General features: G+C 51.6%; 5 protein-coding genes across 5 annotated transcripts; 3 read left to right on the top strand and 2 right to left on the bottom strand.

Moving 5' to 3' along the window:
* Positions 1 to 338: 338 nt before the first annotated feature.
* M437DRAFT_84277 (MFS transporter) lies at positions 339 to 2133 on the top strand (the record flags this gene model as incomplete). The annotated part of the gene is made up of 5 exons (XM_041028078.1): positions 339 to 675; positions 752 to 886; positions 942 to 1303; positions 1355 to 1765; positions 1816 to 2133. The coding sequence occupies 5 exons, from the start codon at positions 339 to 341 to the stop codon at positions 2131 to 2133; spliced, it is 1563 nt and encodes a 520-aa protein (XP_040880273.1).
* A 574-nt stretch (positions 2134 to 2707) lies between these two features.
* On the top strand, positions 2708 to 4418 carry M437DRAFT_47773 (ERG9, squalene synthase; the record flags this gene model as incomplete). Its single annotated transcript, XM_041021522.1, has 3 exons — positions 2708 to 3838; positions 3961 to 4173; positions 4227 to 4418. 3 exons carry the CDS (start codon positions 2708 to 2710, stop codon positions 4416 to 4418), a joined length of 1536 nt encoding a protein of 511 aa, XP_040880274.1.
* A 1780-nt stretch (positions 4419 to 6198) lies between these two features.
* On the top strand, positions 6199 to 6714 carry M437DRAFT_17855 (DUF55-domain-containing protein; the record flags this gene model as incomplete). The annotated part of the gene is made up of 1 exon (XM_041018921.1): positions 6199 to 6714. A coding segment is annotated over one exon (516 nt), but the record flags the coding sequence as incomplete, so codon positions are not given.
* A 964-nt stretch (positions 6715 to 7678) lies between these two features.
* Positions 7679 to 8683, bottom strand: M437DRAFT_75130 (40S ribosomal protein S2; the record flags this gene model as incomplete). The annotated part of the gene is made up of 3 exons (XM_041026361.1): positions 7679 to 7936; positions 7994 to 8251; positions 8414 to 8683. The coding sequence occupies 3 exons, from the start codon at positions 8681 to 8683 to the stop codon at positions 7679 to 7681; spliced, it is 786 nt and encodes a 261-aa protein (XP_040880276.1).
* A 789-nt stretch (positions 8684 to 9472) lies between these two features.
* Positions 9473 to 11168, bottom strand: M437DRAFT_48119 (putative serine/threonine protein phosphatase; the record flags this gene model as incomplete). The annotated part of the gene is made up of 3 exons (XM_041021597.1): positions 9473 to 9502; positions 9557 to 9709; positions 9768 to 11168. The coding sequence occupies 3 exons, from the start codon at positions 11166 to 11168 to the stop codon at positions 9473 to 9475; spliced, it is 1584 nt and encodes a 527-aa protein (XP_040880277.1).
* Between the last annotated feature and the right edge of the window lie 34 nt (positions 11169 to 11202).

Below are 11202 nucleotides of genomic sequence, written 5' to 3' on the forward strand. Positions count from 1 at the left end.
AGTGTATACCGAGCCTGGGCAATTTCTTGGATGCACTTGCGGTTGATCTCGTCCCCCGCGCATTCCCCCTTGGGGGTTACCTATTCTCCCTGCAAGACTTACTGTTGATCTAGTGCTTCATGTCGCCTCATGAGATCAGTCGTCGTTGCAATGGCTGTAGAAACATTTCGTGTTCAGCCCAGTGGCTTGGCTTCTATGCCATAAGCCCCAATGGATGATCTCTGATGTTGCAGCATGACTGCAGGATAAATAGATATAATGAGGACGGTTGACCATGTTCTGTCCTTGAACCTCTTTGCATCTTCTCCTAAGACACGGTTTCACTCCTTTCTCCAACCATGAAGCTCCCTAAAATCCACAATCCCCTCTTCATCGCCGTGGTCGCTACACTCGGTGGTATGCTCTTTGGCTTCGACATCTCATCCATGTCTGCCATCATTCTCACCGACCAATACAGAGATTTCTTTGACAATCCTAGCGGAGTCAGACAAGGAGCTATTGGATCCTCGCTTGCTGCTGGCTCCGTGTTTGGCTCAGCCATCGCTGGACCTTTTTCGGATTGGATTGGACGCCGAAATTCAATCTTTTATTCGTGCTTCTTCTGGATCGTCGGGACGGTGCTGCAGACTGCTACTAATGGGTTTGGTATGCTGGTCGCTGGTAGGGTGCTCAATGGTGAGTGGCACATTTTTGGAGACCGACCTACTGTCGTTTCTTCCAAGAGCATCGCTAAATGAACCCCGTCATCAAGGCATAACTGTCGGAATCACTAGCAGTCAGGTGCCTGTGTATCTCGCCGAGATTGCTCGCAAAGAAAAGCGTGGCTCGCTCATCATCATACAGCAATTGGCCATTGAGGTTGGAATCTTGATAATGTACTTCTTAGGTAAGATGGGCGTACCTACCGACTCTTTCAGCGACCGAAACACTGACCTCGGCAGGCTATGGCTGTACGTTCATTCCAGGCCCAGCTTCTTTCCGTACAGCTTGGAGTATGCAGTTCGTGCCTTGCTTCTTTCTCATGCTCGGTCTACCTTTCCTTCCTGAGTCACCGAGATGGCTCGCAAAGGTAGATCGATCGGAGGAAGCTATTCAGACACTGGCAGATATCCAGGCTGAGGGCAACGTGGACGACCCCACCGTCGTTGCCGAGTGGGAAGACATCACAACAACGCTGGCTGCCGAACGCTCTGCTCTTCCTGGTTGGCGCAAATTCGTCTACAACGGTATGTGGAAGAGAACAGTGGCCGGCTTCTGCGTTCAGATGTGGCAGCAGAATAGTGGTGCAAACGTGATGACTTATGTGAGTATTTATTCGTCGTGCCCAGGGTCTTGCTTCGGCTAACTCGTTCAGTACGTTGTGTACATCTTTGGAATGGCTGGTCTGTCAAACAACGTCAATCTGATCTCCAGCGGTGTTCAATATGCGATCTTCATTATCGGTACCGCCATCATGTTCTTCTACGTCGACAAGGTTGGCAGAAGACCACTGTTGATTTATGGCGCCATTGCTATGGGTGTATGCCATTTTGTTGTCGGCGGTGTACTCAGCACTGGCACCTATGTTCCAGATGGCGTAGATGGCAATCCAAACATCAAGATCCTGGTTGGAGGTTCAGCAGGAAATACGGTCATTGCCTTCTGCTATCTGCTCATTCTTATCTACAGTATGAGTTTAGCGCCAGTGTGTTGGATATACGCGGCAGAGGTGTGGTCATTGGAGACAAGAGCAACTGGCATGGGAATTGCGGCCATCGGCAACTGGGTAAGTGTGTGCTTAATGGTCAGTGAAAAGCCTTACTTACTGAGCCATAGCTTTTCAACTTCGCGTTGGGCATGTACATCCCTCCTGGTTTCCAGAACATCACCTGGAGAATGTTCATCATCTTTGGTGTCATGTGCTTCCTAGGAGCAGCACAGTTCTTCCTCACGTTTCCAGAGACAAATGGCAAGACGCTGGAAGAGGTTGAGCTTCTCTTCTCGGGCGAGATTAAACCGTGGAAAACGAAGTCTGGTCATTCAAAGTTGGACGAGATGATCAACGAAGCCAGAGACAATCACTTGACAATCTCTGCAAAGCACAAGCTTGGGCATGATGAGCATGTCGAGGTTGTTGGGGATGAGAAGGTCTGAAAGGTGATGTGGTATTTCTAATCGATAAGGTATCGGGCACTGCAGCTAGTGGATATTCCTTGGATGATTGGCGAGAAATGGTTGTACTTTTACATCGACCGTTGATTGTTCCTGGATTTGCAGGGTCCAAGCAAGGCAGGTGGACTGATTTCGAGGGGCATTGTTTAGTCTTCAGAAGATCGAGACGGAATCAACAATAGCCATGAGAAGAAGTTGTCCTTGTGTATCTTCCTTGAATAGAATGAATGATTGGTACCAAGAAAGTAATTATTAGCCGTGTTTCATGGTGAGGTTTGGTCGCGGAAGATTTGAGTTGAGATTGAAACGGGGAAGTTGCGGAGATTTGGGCAAGTCGCGCGGACGGCATGTGCATTCTGCAGGCATCCTGCAGCTGCCTTTCTTTTGCAACGCCTCAATCGTTCGACAAAATCGTGCGATTTTCGAGAGTTCCCTTGTAGCGCCAATCTGAGACTCGTTGCCAGACAACAATCGGCGCAACCGCAGCGACCTCGATTTACACCTTCTCTGCCCCTCCCCTGAACTAGACAAGGCCGCAAGTCCACTTCGATCCAACATGCCCAGCATTGGCAGCATTGTCTACTACGGCACCCACCTCGGGGAGCTGAGAAACATCATCCAATGGAAGCTATGGCACGACCCTGTCCATCAACGCGACGAGGCCAAGGAGAGCCCTGAGCTGAAGGAGTGCTTCAAGTACCTCAAGATGACCAGCCGCAGTTTCGCTGCTGTTATTCAGGAACTCCACCCCGAACTTCTTGTCCCCGTCTGTCTCTTCTACCTGATCCTGCGCGGCCTCGACACCATTGAGGATGACATGACCATTCCCTTCGACACCAAGGAGCCTCTGCTCCGCGACTTCCACAACATCCTCGAGCAAGACGGCTGGAACTTCACTGGCAACGGCCCCAACGAGAAAGATCGCGAGCTCTGCGTCCACTTCGACGTCGTTATCGCTGAGTACAAGAAGATCAAGTCTGAGTACAAGGTCATCATCAAAGACATCACCGATCGCATGGGCAACGGCATGGCCGATTATGCAAAGATGGCCGACGAAGGCGGTGCTCAAAAGGTCGAGACAATCAAGGACTACTACAAGTACTGCCACTACGTCGCCGGTCTGGTCGGCGAGGGTCTGACACGCCTGTTCGTCGAGGCCAAGTTGGCCAACCCGGCCCTTCTGGAGCGCGAGGACCTTCACGAATCAATGGGTCAATTCCTGCAGCAAACAAACATCATCCGTGACATTCGCGAGGACCACGAGGATAAGCGCTACTTCTGGCCCCGCGAGGTGTGGTCCAAGCACGTAGACCGCTTCGAGGACCTCTTCCTGCCCGAGAACAAGGACAAGGCACTGGCTTGTAGTTCTGAGATGGTTTTGCTGGCTCTGCGACGTGCTGATGACTGCCTCTTCTACCTCGCTGGACTCAAAGAGCAAAGTGTCTTCAACTTCTGCGCGATCCCACAGACCATGGCTATTGCGACGCTCGAGCTATGTTTCCAGAACCCCGATATTTTCGAGAAGAACGTCAAGATCACAAAGGGCTCTGCTTGCAGACTCATGGTCGACAGCACACAAAATCTGCAGGTTGCATACGGCGTGTTCAAACGCTTCGCTCGCACTATTCACAAGCGCAACAACCCACAAGATCCCAACTTCCTCGAGATCAGTCTTGCATGTGGAAAGGTATGTTTGTATTTCCCTTGAACCTTTTCACGAGTCGTGCATTGCCATGTTTTTTGACCAACATGATGGTTATAAGCACGGGCCAGTATGAGTACACAGCGCTGACGCAACAAACTCTGCAGATTGAGCAATTCATTGAATCCATCTTCCCTACACAGACTGCTGCCACCTATCGCCAGGGCGCTCCTGCCCCTGCTCCCGTGGACGCGAAAGGTAACTCCCTTACTCCTGAGGAGCAGGAGGCACAAAAGAAGCAGCAGGCTCAGGATAAGGAAGAGTTCTTCTATATCATGCTGGCCGTTGGAGGCACGCTGTTTGTCATTACTGCCATCATGGTATGCATACCACTCTCACCGCTAATCCTCCGTCGTGTGCTAACAACATGCAGTTCTTCACCGCTTGGATGATGGGCGCACGCTTTGACATTGCCTGGCAACAGCTTCGCAGCGGCAACATCTGGGCACCCAAGACCACAGATGAGGCCATACTTGCTCGTGATGCTTACGATGCTGCCAAGTCAACTGTTTCAGCAACTGTCAAGGCCGTCACATCAAGCGTCGTCTCGCATGGCGAGCTGTAATGACCCGCAGCCTATAGTCTGCTTTTGCTTTGCGATTTTCACGTACGACAGCCAACACAAACGAGCCAAGAACTAACCATGCAAACGATCAAAACCCCGTAATTACTTTTTGGACCACCGAGTGTACATTTGGGTCCGCTCACTTAAAGGTCTGGTTCTGTAGACATACTGACTACCCTTTTCTCATTTCGAGCCAGCTTTCTTCTTTACTTATGGATACCTCAAAATAGTTTCTTCTTCTTTCTCTCTTCGCCATTCTCCATCCTTCTCCTCCTCTTATCTTCCTTCTCAACTTAGCACTCATGTCAAATTGCAGCCTATGCCTTTTCAGTGGCGACAGACTGTGCCGAAGATGTGCTGATATTGATGCCTGCGCTGGCGAGTCCGAAAGGAGACTGTTCATATCACCTCAGTGTTTCTACTTCACTGTGGTCGGCTTTGGGCAGGAGTGCATACATATAGTCTTTGTAAAACAATCAAGCTGTATTCTGATACTCCCGTTGCATGAAGCTTTTGCGCTGATGTATGTGTGTGGTGATCGTATTTTGAACTCGTCCTTGCATGCATCATACTTGTTTGTAAGCAACCGCGACCCTCAGATCGTTTACAATGCTGACTTCTTCTGACGTTTCTTTCAATTTGTCAATGATCTTGGATGAGATTGACTAGTCCTGGCGTTGTCACTCGTGGCGTCGATAGACACTTTACATGGTCAGAGGCATGGAGCTATAATATTCTTCACTCAGTTCTTGCATCTACTTCAGACAGCTCAACATGACTTCACCCACCACTCGAGGTAGTCTCAATAAACTCTCTCCAAGGGTAAGAGCTATATAGCCCGTCAGACAGACCAAGGTGTACCTAGAAGCGTAGATGTCCCATGGTACCGAGATACCAGGGTTACACCACCAGCAACCCCGAGTAATGTTTTCTATGTTTAGTCGCGCAAACCAAGGAACAATACTTACTTGTCGTCTCTGTGACTCTTGAAGAGATCTTCCTAGCTTCATTCACTTCCGTTAGCTGAGTTGCAGACATTCATCGCCGGGTCATTGCTGCTTCACCGACGGGAGTGTATGTATAGTGAGGTCACGCGGCATAAGTCGGAAAGCGCTAAACGCGTCCCCCATTATTTACATCTAAACACAAGCTCGACATTTATTTCTTGGAACACCAAGAGCCATCTCAACCGGTACATCAGCACAACACCGCCTCAATGCCTCCCAAGAGAGTAGGCGGAAAGCCGGCACGCGCGCCATCGCCCGCGCCCGAGGTGCCCTCGACGATTACCACCCCTCGGGGTAAGACCTTTGACACGACTGCCGCAGCCGCGAGACCTAAGCGCGCCATCACGACCACCATGCCCCCGCCCGATCCAGCTAGTTCCAAGAAACCTAAGACCGCCAGCGCCGCATCAACCTCCGAGGTCACTCCCAAGAGACGTGGTCGTCTACCAAAGGCCTCGGCCAGTACTCCTAAGACCGCATCTGCCACTAGATCTAAAGCTCCTTCTGCGGCCACACCTAAGAGCTTTAGGGTTGGCGAACGTCAAAGTGCTAGACTGGCTTCGACTCCTGCCAGTGAGACAGAGTTGCCTCTATCGCGTCGTGTCACCAAATCGGCCGCTCCGGCTAAGCGTGGCAGACCATCAAAAAAGACCAAGCAACCTGCTCCTGACACCGAGTCTGCTCCTAATGCAGACGGCGACGCTGATGATGACTATGACGACCCAACCCATGACGCCAATATCACCGAGGCCACAACCATCATTCAAGCTGATCGCAGCTACTGGCTCATGAAAGCCGAGCCAGAGTCCCGCATTGAGAAGAACGCCAACGGTGACGATGTCGATGTCAAGTTTTCCATTGACGATCTTCGTTCCCGCACAGAGCCTGAACCATGGGAGGGCATTCGTAACGCGCAGGCCCAGAACAACATGAAGGCCATGAAGGTCGGAGATCTCGCTTTCTTCTACGAGTCGAATTGCAAGAAGCCCGGCATTGTTGGCATTATGGAGATTGTCAACGAAGCCAGTCCTGACCCTAACGCTTTTGACAAGAGCAGTGCCTACTATGATCCAAAATCTGATCCTGCAAAGCCGAAGTGGATGCTCGTCCATGTCGAGTTCCGTCGCAAGTTTAGCGAGAAATTCACTCTCAAAGACCTCCAGAAGTTCTCTCAGCCTGGAGGTGCTCTTGCTGGCATGGAGCTTTTTAAACAGTCACGCCTCTCAGTCACCAAAGTCACCAAGCCTCAATGGGACTTCATCATGAGCCAAGTTGACGAGGACGAGGATGACGACGAGATGGTGGACTTCAATGGTTCGATGATCGACGAAGGAACAGAGATCGACGGCAACACCACAGACTTGGGAAATGACTTCGCCGCAGCATTTGAAGCCCCCATCGATCTACACACTGCCGCCGATGGAGCCCCTGACGGCAAGTTGCCAAACTCGACTGTGAGCGCTCCTGGCTCTTCCGCTAGAAGCGTGTCTCGTGGTCGCAGAAGCAGACCCATGTCAGTCCCAGCTAGCAGATCTGCAGTCTAGCATGATGCTGCTCTGCCTGCCCAACACGAAACTGACGCACCATCCAACTAGGAGTAAGGTGCTCCTTTACCCCCTTGCTTTGCGTTTCTTGCGTTTTGCTTTTTTGCTTAACAGATACCCCTTCTTGTTTTCTGTTTTTTCTCTTTCATCCCCTTTTGGCTTTCAAAATGCAAGCGAGCAAGGCGTTACAGTTGCGCGTCGAGAAAGATATGCTTGCGTGAAGGTCGACAGGAGGTCGTCGAAGTCAATAAGCTTCCAGTACATAGTACAGCCAACATTGCATGGATTTGTCTCGTTGACATGAGACTCGAGAATCAATCACAGTCTTACCTTGATTGCCTAGTAACATGACTTGAAAAGCATTCGTGAGCATAAAACTTGCCTAGAGAGTCGACGAGTGTAGAGTGTTTGATGCACAGGGATGATCGAAGAACGTGGATCAATCTACTACATTTGGTCCGAGACAGAGATTGAAAGAGGACAAATTCCGACAAACAAAGATTGAAAACATGGATATCATTTGGAAGGTCTTTTGCGAAGAAAGTGCTTTTGTGCTTCTCTCATTTTTTGTTCGGACGACCTAAGAAGTTTTTGCAAATATCGAAAAGTGCCCATCATAGCTTTTTGGTTTCATTTCACCATAACCGCACCACCCGATATCTTGTTCAACATCAACACCACTTGACTAGCAAGAAAAGTGGCGAGACGTTTAGTAGCGCTTGCCCTGGCGGAGGACATCGGCGTACTCGTCGAGAGGAGAGCGGATGAGCTTGGTCTCCTTCCAGAGGTTGGGGGTAAGGAAACCGTAGGTGTTGGTGATGGCAACGAAGGTGGCCTTGAGGGTGTTCTCGAGGGTCTTGGTGGAACCGGACGAGGCGGAGTAGGCGTCCTGGACACCAGCAAGCTGCAACAGACGCTTGACGGCGGGGGAGGCAACGAGACCGGTACCGCGGGGAGCGGGAATAAGCTAAGGGAGAAAATGTTAGGAGAATGGCCAGAAGTCCGGGTGAGAATATTTGCTTACTCTGACGGTGACGGAACCGCACTTGCCGCTCTCCTTGACGGGGATGGAGTGAGGCTCACCAAGGTTGGAGCCCCAGTAACCACGACGGATGGGGACAACAGCGAGCTTGGCAATGATGATGGCGGCGCGGATGGCGGTAGCGACTTCCTTGGAGGTCTTGATACCGAGACCGACGTGGCCAGCAGAGTCACCAATGACAACGACGGCCTTGAAGCGGGTACGCTGACCGGCACGGGTCTGCTTCTGGACGGGCTTGATCTGTAAGGAGAAAAGTCTGTTAGGGGCCTGTTTTTCGTGCTCTTTCTTTCAATGCGCAGAGAGGAGTTGTAGGTGCTGCAGGCGTCGCTGCAGTTGTAGCTGTATGTGATTCGATCGCGAAACACGCAAACACTCCCCTCTGCGCATGTCGTGTGTGCGCACCTTCATGACCTCGTCCTTGAGGGTGGGGAGGAAGAAGTCGACAATCTGGTACTCCTTGATGGGGAGAGAGTGGAGGTAGATCTCCTCCATGGACTTGATCTTGCCGGCCTTGACGAGACGACCGAGCTTGGTGACGGGCTGCCACTCCTTCTCCTCGTTCTTGGGACCACGGCGACCACGGCCGCGACCACGACCACCACGGCCACGGTCACCACCACGGTCTCCTCCACGAGATGCGAATCCGCCACGGGTTGCTCCACGGTCAGCCATTGTGTTGATATGTGCTTGTTGTCGACGAAGAGAAGGTCGTTGGTCGTGGTTCGTAAAGAGGCCGCTCGCGAAGCGTCGAATTCGCTTTCAGCTTTTTCGTCCGTGGGCGCCAGCGCCACATTTGGCTAGTGCGCAGTTCGGCTAAACCCCGCATCTTGTCGCTCCATCTGCGCCTGCCATCTAATCCATCTCATCTCCGCATATCATTCAATCAATCATTTCACGAGTGTTGCTCAGAACGTTCTTCTCATTGCGTTTTAATCATTGCATTCGTGACTTGACGACTAACCACCGTAGCAACGCCGCCTTCCTTGACCATCCGAGCTTGGTCCTCCCAACCTTTGTGGCTCAAGATCCTTCTGGGAAAGCTTATCGCTATCCCATAACTCCTTCCAGTCCACCTCGAGAAATGTCCGGCCATCTTCGTGGCCTTGGTCTCGCGTCTCCGTCCTCAAAGCCCCACAAATGTCGCCGTCATAACTTACAGACGTCCGGGAAGTTGTTGTTCGACTTGTGCATCTGCACGCGTGTGTGCTTAAGAGATTCTGCCTGTCTTCCCTTCGAGTGCTACTCCCATGTCGACAGTGAACCAGACAACTGTCTTCCAAGTATGCGCAATCGCTGCTCGTAATGTGCGTCGGCGGCTTTGATTCAGCGCTCTGCCTGAAAAATCATGTCCACCTGGGTTGTATCACATGTGCGCCGAGACCATGCCAACCGGTTGTGGCAGCTCAGTTGATTGTGCTTCAGTCGATGCACATATAAGATGGCTGTTGACCTCCAACCAACTTAATAACTCTGAGGGTATTGACTTGCAGGCTGCATCAAAATTAGTATACTTGATCTTGACGCACGAGGGACGCGTCTACTTACCGGACTGTTGAGCATGTTCTGTCGTTCGTTTCGGCCCTTCTTAATATGTCGCTTGAGCGCACTGGAGTCCAGAGGCTTCAACAACTCGAAGCTGCACAATAGCTCGCCAGAGACAGACATAACGGCGCCCCAGTTGTCGAATTCTCCACAATACTGCATTCACCTGTTAGCTGATAATCAAAAGAGGGGAGTTGATGACAGGATTACTCACGTTCGGTGCCGAGAATACAGTAACCAAGACACGATCAGTGAAAAATTCGTAACCATCCTCTACCACCATGTGCGCTCTGCACACGAGGTCAAAGTCGTGCTTCGCAAGGAACTCCATGATGACCTTCTTGCCGAAACAGTAGCTGACACCTCGTTCATTGGCTTCCCAGTCATTTTCCATGTCGGCTGGATCACTCCACAGCAGATCGTTGAGCAGCCCATAATCTGGAACGTCAGTCGGTCTAGCAATGTTGCGAATGTCATCCATGTGCGAAAGACTGGGCGATAGACCTCCATGCACACAGAAGATTTTGTTGGCAACAACAGATGCAATGGGCAAGCAGTTGAAAGTGTCGACGAATGATTTCCACACCTTAATGTTACAACGACGCTTGCATTCGTCATAGAATCCATAGACACGAGTCACATTGGCGCACTCATGGTTGCCACGGAGGAGGAAGAAGTTCTCGGGGTAGCGTAGCTTGTAGCAGAGCAGCAAGAGAATGGTTTCCAGGCTTTGTTTGCCGCGGTCCACGTAGTCGCCTAGGAAGAGGTAGTTGGAGTTGGGAGGGAAACCACACATTTCAAACATGCGCAAGAGGTCGGTGTATTGTCCATGCACGTCACCAACAATCTTGACTGCGGGAGCGAGCTCCAGCAAAGCAGGTTGCGAGAGGAAGACCTCGCGAGCAGCCTGACAGATGGCGAAGATTTCGGCATTCTTCAGACACACGGTTTTTGTGACCTTTCCGGCGTATCCTGCATCGATCAAACGCTTGATCATGTCATCCAGATCCGACGTCTTGAGGGCACCAATGTCCATATCCTTGGAAGCCGAACCTTCTGATAAGGCAAGTGCTGCAGCGGCGGCGCTGGGTTTGTGATCGGCCTTCCTCATCAAGATGGACTCGGTGGGTTCGGTGAGGTTGTTGTGTTGCAGGGTACCAGTGGGAGGAGCGTCGGAGACGTGCTCGACCTCGCCAGTGCGCTGAGCCTTGGTGATGTCTGAATGGCCGTGGCCGATAGAGGATGATAGAGTGGGAGAGGGAGGAGCTTGGACTTCGTCTTGATCTTGGGCATCGTTGCTTGCTCCGCTGCTTCTGCGCGAGGTTTCGGAAAGAGAAGGAGCAGAAGGAGAGCGTCTATGATGTTTGGCACCAGGGATGGACTGTACAGCGGCAGCATCCAAACCTGGCTCTGACAGTCTCTTGGGTGAGGCCAGTGCGGAGGATGGGCCGCGCAAGTTGTCTGTGGATATCTTTGAGGGGATCTTTGAGCGAATGGAGCCGCGGAAAGAACGTGTCGAGCCCTGGGTGTCGGACTTGGAGAAGGAAGGATAGGAGCTGAGATCAGGGCCGCCGTCTTGCGAGCCCTTCTCGCCCTTGGAGGGTTGATTACCCATGAGTGCGGAGCGAGAGTCGGAACGGGGAATGCGG

This window comes from Aureobasidium melanogenum (genome assembly GCF_000721775.1).
Source record: "Aureobasidium melanogenum CBS 110374 unplaced genomic scaffold scaffold_9, whole genome shotgun sequence".
NCBI classification, from domain to species: Eukaryota; Fungi; Ascomycota; class Dothideomycetes; order Dothideales; family Saccotheciaceae; genus Aureobasidium; species Aureobasidium melanogenum.